At 39.3% G+C, this 12,344-nt stretch overlaps 2 protein-coding genes across 5 annotated transcripts in view; one reads left to right on the top strand and one right to left on the bottom strand.

Annotated features, from left to right (window-relative positions):
* Positions 1 to 4,458, bottom strand: part of plx (PTB_TBC1D1_like and TBC domain-containing protein plx) — a 33,899-nt gene extending 29,441 nt beyond the window's left edge. For 2 of the 3 annotated variants that reach the window (XM_036819330.3, XM_036819333.3), the window contains exons 1-2: positions 4,114 to 4,458; positions 2,808 to 3,110 (exon numbers count right to left, since the gene is read on the bottom strand). In XM_036819330.3, coding sequence (XP_036675225.3) covers positions 2,808 to 2,927 — 120 coding nt within the window. In that variant the 5' untranslated portion in view covers positions 2,928 to 3,110; positions 4,114 to 4,458. The remainder of the gene's footprint in view (positions 1 to 2,807; positions 3,111 to 4,113) is intronic. The other variant, XM_036819331.3, reaches the window with a different exon arrangement.
* Positions 4,459 to 5,177: 719 nt separating this feature from the next.
* Positions 5,178 to 11,573, top strand: Rab23 (RAS oncogene family member Rab23). Of its 2 annotated transcripts, none has more exons than XM_036819087.3 (3): positions 5,178 to 5,274; positions 8,338 to 8,728; positions 9,721 to 11,573. In XM_036819087.3, the coding sequence occupies exons 2-3, from the start codon at positions 8,609 to 8,611 to the stop codon at positions 10,405 to 10,407; spliced, it is 807 nt and encodes a 268-aa protein (XP_036674982.1). In that variant the 5' UTR covers positions 5,178 to 5,274; positions 8,338 to 8,608; the 3' UTR covers positions 10,408 to 11,573. The 2 variants fall into 2 exon arrangements, with proteins under 2 accessions (XP_036674982.1, XP_065721879.1); XM_065865807.2 differs by lacking the exon at positions 5,178 to 5,274 and adding an exon at positions 5,342 to 5,576.
* The last annotated feature ends 771 nt before the right edge of the window (positions 11,574 to 12,344 follow it).

The raw sequence follows: 12,344 nt of genomic DNA, 5'->3' as shown, positions 1-12,344 counted from the left end.
GTCCGTCCATCCAAGAAGCTTGTTATAATTTTCATGCGCTATTTAACATAATAAAGCAATAAGCCGCCACACAGCCCTGAAGAGGGAAAGAGGAGCAGAGCCCCGGCAAACATTTTATTTATGCCACTCGCCTCTGTCTCTTTCGCTCCGGGTGCGTGTTTGTTTTGTGTCAACTTAAATGCAAAAAAAGAGAGGCAAAACTAACAACTATAATAAACAAGTGTGCTGGCTTAAGTAAATATTTAAATAAGAAAATATGAAGCGAATTACGGTCTGTTCCGGTGCTTCCAACGAGCCACGAGCAGCGGCTGCCTTGTGGAGTACGGATGCTAAGTGGATTACAAGAGCGCGGATGAAATGTCACAGGGCTTGAACTAATGGTTTGTGAAACTGATATGCGCCGAGGGCAGAAAGTGAGCATGCCGCGGAGGCTAACGCACAACTTGATGACGTACTATCAATTTGGATTCCACTTCTGGGAACCAAGATTAAAAACCATTTTGGTAATACTACTTTTGGCCCATTCTAAATGCTCGATTTCCCATGTACCAAGCCAGAGAACAAGAATTTATAAATACTTAGCTATAAACCATATTAGAATACCTTAGAGACAAGGACTGATAGTAATCACAGTAGTAATTCTTATTGAATTATTTAAACTAATTATATTCTTCTTATTTTTGATTTCTAGAACTAAAGATATATTTATATGGATTGGATAAAACCATACTTGCAAATACATGATATTAAAATCAATCAATAAATAACAGTTTTCAACCAGATCGATTTTTATAAAGATAACTAAATAGATGGTCTGAAAACTATTTACTCTACTTGCTATAACTATATAAAATGATGGATTTCCTTACTACATAAATAATCCATAACTTTATGGTTTCCCCAACAACTAAATAAATATTTGACGTAATCCAAAAGAGACCTGGTTATCAAAGATTTACCTAAACTCCTTAATGTTTCCCTTAAGTATTTCAAGTAATAACATACAAGTATGAGTACGCCAAGGCTATTCCCTTTTGAATTTCAGAAAACCCATGCTTAACTAAGTATACAAAACTCTCTGGGCAGATTAAAGCCGAGTATTTCGTTGTTGAAGTGATTGCGAAAGGTTCTTGAGGGCAGTCGAGCCCTCGAGGTACATTCAATGAGCATCAACAACAATTGCCAGAGGCAGGTGTGATTCCCCACAGATCCTTTGGGGCATGGTAGCAGGCACGTAGAAAGGATTCGTTTTAATGCGACAACGGGCATCTGAGCTGTATGCTCCAACCAAAAGAGGACACACACGCAAGCGAAACCAAAATGGGAAAATAAAAGGTGTTCCTTGCCCCAAAAAGTGTTTGCTTAGGTTTCAGATTTCACACTGTGCAAGGTAATGCCGAATCATAATTAAAATTCAAGGAGATACTAATGGAAAATATTACCTAAAAACATTATTAGTGATAATTAATTTTAAAGACGATAGCAAAAGACTTAAAATATTAAAAACAATAACAGTATTTACTTTTTAAAAAATGTTGAAATAGGTTTTTTAAACTTTACTATTGTTTTAAACTTTTTTCAGCACATTTCCAAACCAAGCCAACTTTGCTAACGCCACAATGTAAACTTTCTTTCCGATCCTTCCTGCCTTCCTTAAATGCTCGCGACAGATTGTCCAAGGGATAACCCTCGGAAAGGACGAATAACCCTCAGCACACTCAAACCCACGCAGAGCGCTGATGACTGGCTAATTGCGGACTTTGCTAAAATTAATTTCCCAGCTTCTAATAATATTACCCAAAGGGGCCGGCAAAATCACGCGGAGAGGGTGGGCAACTTGTTGTCGCACGTGTTAAACGCGGCGTATGCGTAATCTCTTTGGGTTTCACCTGGTGACGGCGGTGCCCCTCACTTTGTTTTAGGCCTCACAGTTGTTCCGTTTCTCCGGCGTTCGTCATCGCCTATCTATGTTCTATTTATAGGGCCGTAGCACCCGATGAACGGCTGCCGATGGGTCACTAATCGCAGTAATTATCCTTTATGGAGCACAAACTTATTAATTAAATTTCGTTCGCTATTTTGCCAGCATCTCACTTGGCACATAATTGATTTACCCATCCGTAATAATGGCAAATTGCTTTTAATTGTTTTCGCCAAAGGCGCACAAAGTGTGAGGAGAAGACCTGTCATGTGCGACCCGGTACTGCATTCCGAGTTTGATTCGATTAACAAGAATCGTGTTTGGCGTGGGCGGCAGGTCGGGAGGGATTTAAAATCAAATCCAATTCAATATCTTTGATGGATGGCATTGTACTTTTGTGCATATTAATCAAATGGATGTCTTGGAGTCCAAGTTTCTAACTGGCCACTGCATCGTATATATTGTGATTCATACTATAAGCAACTCCCCCTGAAGAAATGATTAAATATTTAGTGGCTTATTTATTTTAATAGAATTTGGTATTAAAGTAATAATGCAGCAGTTCCTAATTGCTAAGATCAAGGAAATTATGTTTCCCTTATATCTTTTAAATAAGATAATCATTACGATATTCATGAAAGAAATATGTCTAAGTAAATTTGTTAAAAAGAATATCATTCTTTTTCGGTTCTATAATAGTTAGGGTGTTTAATATAAAATCGAAATTAATATTGAATAATGCATTTTTTGTTAAGCATTGTAAGTTATAAAACCCAGAAAAGTGTTACAGTTTATAGTTGAATACAATACAATAGTTCATAACTAACTAGTTTCCAACTTAATTTAAGTGAGTTGGACCAGTTAAGTTGCACCTCAAAACATTTACCTTCGTGTAGCTCTCCGTGGACCTGATATCGTTGATGGTCCATGGCAACATGGAGGCGGAGTAGCGCGGATCGACGGACGCACTGCCGCGATAAGTCAGCGAAACGAGGCGCGTTTTCATGTTCACTTTGTTTTAAAGTTGCTTTTGATTTTCGATTTTATTTATTGGTGTGTACTTTCGGCGTACGATAAACTGTTAAAATTGCAGGCCAAATTGAGTTGCGGGCCATTTATTTACTTTGCATTTTATTTGCCGCTTTGCAAATTGCTTTTTAATCGTTGTGTATGTTTTTTCTGTAGCGTGCTGTAGTGCAGAATCGAAATCAATATTTAATGAACATGCGGCGAGGGCGACCGCGTTTTCACATTCCCAGTGAAAAGGGAGTAGCTGATGGAATTCGAAGTTCGTGAGCTGAATGAGTCACCCCCAGGGGCGGAAAATGTGGGTGGTTGGTGCGGAAAAGGGAAACGGGGGCTGAAGCGGACAATGACCACCTGACTGCGCTTCCTGCGGGAAGGTCTCGAGGAGCATCCAAGAAATTACTATCAATATTGATTTTTATTCGCAGCCCTTGCCGTCTTTGTTTTTCACACATTCATGGCTCACACATTCGCATGTACAGTGCGCGCTCCTTGGGGGTGAACTTTTAAAAAGGGGAAGTAGTTGAAGTGCTCTTGAAAAAAATATACTTTATATTAAAAACTAAAGTAACCGGTACCAATCTCAGGAAAATTATCCATACAATTTTGTATTCTCAAAATTCTTTGAAATATTATCGTTTTCTTAATAAGTATTTTAACATTCTTTTCTTATCGGCCACAATACTATCGTTAAACATAACAAAGTTGGTTTTTTTTTTAATTTTAAAAAAATTTGTGAATTGAATACAATACTAGAAATGATTTTAGGTACATTAAAGGTATAAATTTGTGTTAAAATAAACTAAGATTTACAGGCAACTGCAAGCATATATCAAACATTTCTATGTAGTAAACACCCTTGGATTATTTTATCACTCAAAATAAACTAGGATTTACAGGCAACTGCAAGCATATATCGGACGTTTCTTTGTAGTAAACACCCTTGGATTATTTTATCCACTTAATCAAGCGCGCACTGTATTTTTTTTTCTTGGCATTAGGATGGATGGGGAGGGGGGCCCAGGGGGATGGAAAAGGAGGAGGAAGAGGACGAGCCACCACCAGACAGACCGAGAAAAAAAGAGACGGCAGTCACCCCAATGTCGGAATTTACTTTTGCACAAACTTTGCACTTTTTACTTTCTACTTTCTAAGGTTTCCACTACCTTTTCGCCGCCCCTCGCCACACACACACTCACACACGCTCGCCGGAGCACTAACACACGGATGGTGGGCAGCGATTTGCAATAATAAATACTGTTTTTGGGATATGTGCAACCGAAAACACGTTGAAATGCCACCGAATTCCGCTGAGCACTGAAAGGCGAGTTCCTGTCGCGGCTCCAAATTCGCGATGGCCCAGCATTTCTCTATGTCTCGTCCTTCGTCCTGGCGCCCGATAACTTGCGATTGCTGCGCAGGCGCGTGCCTGCCTGCGACCCGAAACGGGTTGTAAACAAAAGCGACGGCACTGTTGCCTTTGTCGTTTTTCGGCAGAAGGTTAACTCATCCTCACGGGAATTCGAGTTAATTTGTGTTTCCTAAAACCCGTAGTCAAAAGTCAAACAAATGCGCGTCTTGTCGTTCCGATTCGCCGAACAGCTGATGCGCTGCGCTTCTTCTTCGGCGACTGCCATTCACAGCGAAGCAGTGTTGCAAAGCGGTGGGCTCAGGTGCCAAAACCGCTACATTTTAAAAATTTAAATTTTACAGTTACTGGTAATTTCTATATAATAATTAATATTTAATAAGTAAATACAAGCCACTTGAGAAGAAAAATGTTTTTTTTGGAAAACAAAATAAACAGAATAATAAATACTTGTAAAATAGCGCAACAAAGATATTGTAAGATATTTTAACAAAAAATGAAATGAAATGAAAATCAATGTGTTTCTTAAGATTGGACAACACAAATAAAAGTAATATTAATTATTATAATAATAATTATTATTAATAACATGAAAAATTATAAAAAGGGTCTAAGAAAAAACCAAAGTACACTAAAATGTTTATAAATTGTTTCCTTTTGATAAAACTAAACAATTTTTAAAATGTTGGGGTAATATAAAATCATGGCTTGTGATATTTTTCATAGTTCGTTTACTATTTGTAACAACGTTTTTAAGCGACATTAGTGTACGATTGACAACCTCTAATAAACACGTTATTTCCGATAATAAATAAAAGTAAGCCCGTTTGCACCTGAGATTTGCGTCAGGTGTGACCACCTGCCCGAAGATCCCAGAGAATACTGCCACCTGCTGGCCACGGTCACACTGTTCGTAAGCCAGGCTTGGCATTCAAATTCCGAACGCGACGAGCTACAGGTGCGCTTTCAAGTTCCCGTTCCCGTCCCCGTTTTCGATTCGGGTCTCTCCCTCTTGGCGCCCTAAGAAATCGCCAGGGGCAAAAACCATAGATGAACCGTGTGCGCGACTAGACTTTCACTGCGGGTCAACTGCGACTCCGAGATCGGGATCCCAGGCGTCGCTCGTCTTTAATTAAGGCGCTTCGCACGCGTTGTCGTCGTTGTTTTAGCCACATTTTAGCTGCTCCGGCCGCCTTAGTTGTTTTGGCCATGTTGAAGAGGCGCTGCGAACGTGTTTACGATTTCTGCAGCTCGGGCTGTGTGAGTTTGAGCTGGGATTCGAATGCGAGCTTCGCGTTTCGCACTCGCAACTTCTGTTCGTTCATTTCTCACCCAGAAAACACAATCGGCTGGCTTGATTTTTGAGTCTAGTGAGAAAGGGTCGTAAAAGAGCTATGAAAAAAATATGGCAAACATAAAAACGAAGCAGAAGGCGACACTGTGCGGGGTACCGTTAGTGCGCGAGTGACTGTTTAAGCATAATTTTAATAATGAGGAATTCGCGCTCTTAATTGATTTAAGTAGCGCTCGGCATTTGCATAATTTTCCCCACACACACTGCACCGTAACTCGGAAAATCCGCTTTTCCTCTGCGATGGCAGCAGCAACAAGTGCAGGCGTGTAGGTGTGTGCACCAGTGCATGTGGCTCCGTGCAGGTGTGGTGGTGCTGTGAACTTAAATGGACAAGTTAGAATCCACATTCCACAACAATGGCCAAGAAACGGCCGCCGATCTATTAGTTCCTTGGGCAAATTTCAAAATAATTGCAGTGCAACTGTGGAAATTGATGTGCGGTGCTTTACTCGCAATTCGTTCTGCAACTTGTGCGCAACAACAAATAGTTCTACACACTCACACACGCTCACCTGGATTCTATGTCAATCTTAGATGTTTTTTAGCCCACAGAAAAGAAAAGCTTAAACTTGGAGTCTCTTGCCATAACTCAATCTATAAAGAATATTCCAAACGTTTGCTTTTAATAACACTATATAAAATCTTAAATATTCGACGACAATTGATTATAATATGTGGGTGTTTGATTAAGTTGTTTGTTTAATCTAAAACTTAGTTACAAATTTTTATTCTAATGTTATGTATAGCCAAACTGTAGGTTTAAAGATTTTGCTTTAGTTTCGAGTCAAGAATTTTTATCCCTTGAGATAGCCAGATCCATAAGTTATGAATTCTTTCTTTTAAGTGTACTCAGATGGCTATTGAACTAAATCTATAACCGGTGGCCTTAATTATCATAACAATGAACTACAAAAAAAAACGAAAATATCGTGAACCTTTTAGAAGAAGCTGGAGAAAAAGAGTCGCGGCATAATTAGAACGAGCGAAAGGTTGCACAGTGGGTTAAAGGTTCATTTTAGGTTAAAGAAAAATGAGAAAACGACAAGCTATAGAAAACGGAAAACACAAATCCTGTGTTACCTGTCCGCTTAATGCGGAATGCCAACTGCTTTGAAAGATCTTTAGAAACCATGCTGGGAATTAATTAATTGTTGAACACTTAACCTATGAGAAAGATCACAATATTAAGGTCATTGAAAGCTATACAAATCCACATGTATAAATTGAAATAAATCATTTTTGTTTTAATTATTTTGTAGTTCATTAAAGCACCAATAATAACTAAAAAAGTGATGATGAGGGTAAACATACATATGCATAGAGTAAATATTTTACGGCTTGTTTTTGGTTTGCTCATAAAAGTTTTAGAACTGAAAATAATGCTTTATTGATTCAATTCCAGAATTTAACGAAACAATTTTCTATTATAGAATAATAATCTTTCAATCAACACATACATCTTTGTTAATTTTTTTTTAATTCTCAATTTTTTCAGTAGTTTTAGTTTCAAACTGCCTTTACACCTACATAATATTCTTAGCTAATCAATATTCAAGCAAATAAAATGAATACCTTTAGGACCCGCTTTTTTATATTCTTTTGAGGCCGAGGCGTACCAGATAAATTTAGTATCTAACCCAAATTGATAGAAGTTTTATTATTATTTTTGGGACGCAGAGCTTTAAATGTTGTTTGAGCACCTTGGAAACCAACTAATTTGCCTACGAAACGAATAACTCATCTGCGCAACACAATGTAAACAAGTGGCTTTAGCATCTCCCCATGTTTGGTCAGATATATTAACACTCCAGATCTATTCTTAACCCACGTTGCCACGCCGTCCGCCCACGGGGCCGCAGAAAGCAACTGTAAACAGGGGAAAGGCCAGAAGAAAGAGCACAATTTTCAAAGAATTTATAAGCACGCGCTAATGCGAATACTAATGCCATGCATGCTCCATCTCGCTTCCACTGGCCGGTGACCGCCATCCACCATCCACCATCTACCATCCAGTGACCACCATCCACTGGCCCCTGTCTTCCCACCTGTATCCCCCCCCTCATGACAACCACCTGTTACCTGTGCGTAAGGTGTGTAGAAGCACCTGTTGTTGAACAACGTAACCGTGCGTGCCCGGGCGTTCGGGTTGCGTCTTATTAGAAGCCGCATTCGGTGGCCCCGGGGCCAGTCAGGGAAATAAGAAAAAGGCAACAAAAACAGACCCAAGCAAAAGAAACGAAGAAAACAGCGCTGAAAACCGGTTAATGTGAAAATGAAAGAAAACCTTTTGTATTTACAGTCAAACTTCCTTAACTCGAACTCTCCAAATATTTTTTTTAAATATGGTTAAAACTCAGATATACCAAATATGAGATTTTCGATTGATTTTAAAATTATCTTCAAGTATCTACTATCTATACGAGATATCAAAAAGAATCGCTACATTAAAGAATCATAGAATTCAAAACTAAAAAATTGTGTTGAAAAAAAACAATCTTAAAACGATATGACTTATATGACATATGATTTCAATGTTTCCATAAGTTACCTGACCAAATTTTGTCATTCGACTGATGTTGGTTCAAGTTAGGGAAGTTGGACTGTCTAATTTGTTATATGTATCTAAAGGCTGATGTCGCTGAAGAGTGGGTTTTTCTTTTTCCACAGTTCGAATTTGGTGAAATCAATGCGTAGAAAGTGAATCGAGACTTACGCAAAGTTGGGGAAAAGTGAAAAGCTGCGGAAAACTTGGCTGACCAAAAAGTACATTTGGACACACCTGCATTTGGCTACCCGAGATCGCGTGCTCCACCCGATTTGCCTGGCCAGGAGCTGGAGCTGAAGCTGAAGCTGAGGCTGAACCGAAAGCTGGACCTGGAGCTGGAGCCAGAGCCACAGCCACACACCTGGGCGAGCGGCGGCCCACCTGCCGGCTTAGATGCGTCTAATCCAATCGGCAACCGGCGGTGCTGCTGCGACCGTTCTGCAGACCCACTCCCAGTCGCAGTACAACTACACCAGCATGCGTGAAGATGATATCGAGCTGGCCATTAAAGTGGTAAGTTGCCCAGCCGGCTGCGTGAATGTAAATCTCTTCCATTCGGATGATGAATGGCTGAAATGCGTGCACGGAGAAAAACCAGCTTGCTATCAACCTAAGGATCGAATAGATGTGTATTCTTTATTTTCACACAGACCTGTTCGGGATTTTACTTTCGAGAATTTCTGTCGGAATCGATTTGATCATGAACCCGCTTTTTAAGAAACTTGGAATTTTGTTAGTTAATGTTCTTATACGATCTTAATAGATATTTAAATGCAACAATCTTAGAAAAATACTTTTAAACCTTCTAAATATTAACATTTGTGATGTTCGTGATATTGTTTTGATATCTAAAACGAAAAGAATTCTAAATGTTTTAAGTTAAGTTGTGGTATTTACCCTAAGTAACACATCAGATGGCTTGAAAATGATAATCATGATAGGATCATTACTGCTTTCCGAGTGCATTCCCATCTCCTTGTGCTGTGAATGGCACCTGTGAGATCAAATGCGAGTGCCTTGCCCGATGCTAATGGCGGAACTGCACGGATTAAGATTCTAGTTCAATTAGGGTTTTTTCCTCTCAGAGCGGAATTGTTTCTAATGGGTTTCTGGAATTGTTTCGAATTGATTTCTACACCGCATACGTCTCTCACATAGTGTCTTTCGACAGACAAGCCAAATTTGATTGAAATCTACCCGCTTAATTACCTTAGCCGTTTTAAATGTCCAATAGAAAGCAAAAAAAATACTGTGAACAGTTAATTTTATCGTCTTCTGGTGAATAAATATTTGTTTGTGTTATACCCAAATGGAAATGGCAATTTTGTATTTGAATAATGATCTTTGTAAGATCGATAACGAAAAATTGAACTATATTGGTAAAGAAAAGATCAAATTAAATCTTACAAAACGCTTTATATCGAGTCCAAGTTTCTAAATTTTTTATTTGTTTAATGTAAGTTGTAACGTTTCTAATTAATTCAAAAATTGGTTTTTCCAAACAGGTCATTGTGGGAAATGGCGGCGTGGGAAAGTCATCGATGATCCAGCGCTACTGCAAGGGCATATTCACCAAGGACTACAAGAAGACGATTGGCGTGGACTTCCTGGAGCGCCAGATCGAGATCGACGGCGAGGATGTGCGCATCATGCTGTGGGACACCGCTGGGCAGGAGGAGTTTGACTGCATCACGAAGGCCTACTACCGGGGCGCCCAGGCCTCCGTGCTGGTCTTCTCGACGACAGATCGAGCCTCCTTCGACGCCATCAAAGACTGGAAGCGCAAGGTGGAGAACGAGTGCAACGAGATACCCACGGTGATTGTGCAGAACAAGATTGATCTTATCGAACAGGCGGTGGTCACCGCCGACGAGGTGGAGACGCTGGCCAAGCTGCTCAACTGCCGGCTCATCCGCACCTCCGTCAAGGAGGACATCAACGTGGCGTCCGTGTTCCGCTACCTGGCCACCAAGTGCCATCAGCTGATGACCCAGAGCTACGACCAGGCCGCCGGAAACCAGCAGAACTCGAGCCATCCGCCCTACAGCAGCACGCCCACGATTAGCGCCTTCAGTCCGACATTCACCAAGTCCAGCAGCGGCACCATCGTCCTCCGTCCGGCGAAGAAGGGCCACGGCTCCAGCGTCGCCCGGAAGCGCAAGATTGTGCTCAAGAAGTGTGGAATATTGTGAGGAGTTGTTGGATTAGCTGGATGGATGGCAGGGGCGACTGGACTGGCAATTAATAACTGGAGCATATTTAACGCTCAATTATTTTGGAGTCTAATGAAATCGTAGCCGGGTGGCCAGCCAACCGTTGGATGCAACCACAGCCATTCACTAGTCGTGCACAGACTCCGCGTGATGTGGTTCAGACATGCTTACGGAGCAGCAAAGATAATCGGAGGCAGCAAAGTGGATCTTCGTAGCAAACCACGAAGAGGAGATACCCTTGCAGACTTACTGAGAAACTAAACTTTTATCAAAGACCCTTCCAAAATGTTTTCTAAGCCTTATCCCTCGGGCCGGTTCCGAAGTCTGCAAACAGTGGTTCAATATTATTTTACAAAACTTTGTTTGATTTTAATGATATGTCTAGACCAGGTCACCGAAAAATATGTAAAATTGGAAAAAAACTTTTTTTCATATAAAATATTCGTAAAAGTTTTCCCAATAGATTTACCTGACCCAAACTTAAGTCCTTTACCATGATTGGTATTATTTTAACTTTAATCAAAATGCTCATACTCAACGTACTCCTTTAAAAATGTTATAAAGAACCCCAGCTTTACAAGCCTATAACCAAAATAATTGCACCCGATCTGCAAGGGTAGATGAGAGTTCTCAAAACCACAGACAATATGCACAAGCACTGGCAGTTTCTCAAAAAACTGCCCCAATTAGATATAGATATGAAATCAAATTTGTATGTATTATGCCCGCTTTTCTATAACGGAGACTGAAGCAGCTTTGCTTTTATATTGGATATGTATATAGACATGTTAGCATGGGTATAAGCTTGCCTAACCAAGCACATTAAAAGGCTATTTATCACGCTAACCTAGCCCAGATATCCATGTGAAATCCCTTCGCCAAGTTACTTTGGCCAAATGTGCAATTAATTATTCAGCTTATATAATTATTAACTAATTGCAAGTCATGTCAAAGCGTAATTTGACGCGATTCTATGTGGACCGATGTTCACATTCTATGCAAAAATCTGCAGCTAGAGCACAAGGCACTCGGAAAACATTTATATAAGCCGAATATGAATAAATAATCCTAAGCCTATTAATATTGTACTTATAATTGTAATGACTCATTAAAATATTCGCTTAATAAATTATTTTTGTAAATTACCCGATGTGTTTTTATTTTGTTTAACATTTATTTCCCTTAGCTGTAAATATCGGGGACCGTAATGCTTGCCTCTGCCGTGATTTATATGTTTTCTTTTTAATTTTTTGTTAGGGACGATTAAAATGTTGAATTTTGGTTTTTTACCCTATATTTTAGATTTAAATGAGTAGATATACAAGTTATATGAAGTGAAAATTTAACCACTTTTTGTTGTACAGTTCGTCAAATTGAAAAATTAACAATATTGAACATTAAAATATCTATTTGGCGACAAGTTTTACATATGTTAGGTAGGAGTGGTTGGAGACTAAATATTAGTCCCCTCACTTAGGCCACAATGGGCCCCTTGTGTTACATATTTATACATATGTTATACATAACAGAATGAGATTTTAAATTTTGAAACCGAGGCAATCCCACTGGTTTAAAAGTTCTAACTCCTTGTCGAGATATGTGTTTAAATTGAGCAATTTGTGGTCATTTAAACCGATTCTAAGATATTTGCTTAAACCCTTTTTTGGCAGTTATGTCATTATGTGCAATAATGTTTGTACCATATAGAAAATTGACCCTTCGAAATTCATACTTCTTATGATGACTGTAATTATTAAAGCTATAAGCTTTTAAACGGAAATGAATTATCATAAAACTTAAATGTTTTTCTTTTATTAGACTTGCTTGTAAATAGTTAAGCAATAACTTGGCTATACGAAAAATAAAATTCAAGAATGCTGATTAATATGCTGATTAATATGCCCACGTTTTGATGA

The sequence above is a fragment of the Drosophila suzukii genome, chromosome 3 (assembly GCF_043229965.1).
Source record: "Drosophila suzukii chromosome 3, CBGP_Dsuzu_IsoJpt1.0, whole genome shotgun sequence".
Taxonomy (NCBI): Eukaryota; Metazoa; Arthropoda; class Insecta; order Diptera; family Drosophilidae; genus Drosophila; species Drosophila suzukii.
The sequence above is the reverse complement of the archived record's forward strand: the minus strand, read 5'-3'. Positions and strand labels throughout refer to the sequence as shown.

Excerpts from the sequence above, each read along its gene's own strand:
- Rab23 (XM_036819087.3), top strand. The coding sequence starts at position 8,609 with ATGCGTCTAATCCAATCGGCAACCGGCGGTGCTGCTGCGACCGTTCTG. Across the intron at positions 8,729-9,720 it reads TCGAGCTGGCCATTAAAGTG|GTCATTGTGGGAAATGGCGG; the intron begins GTAAGTTGCCCA and ends TTTTCCAAACAG.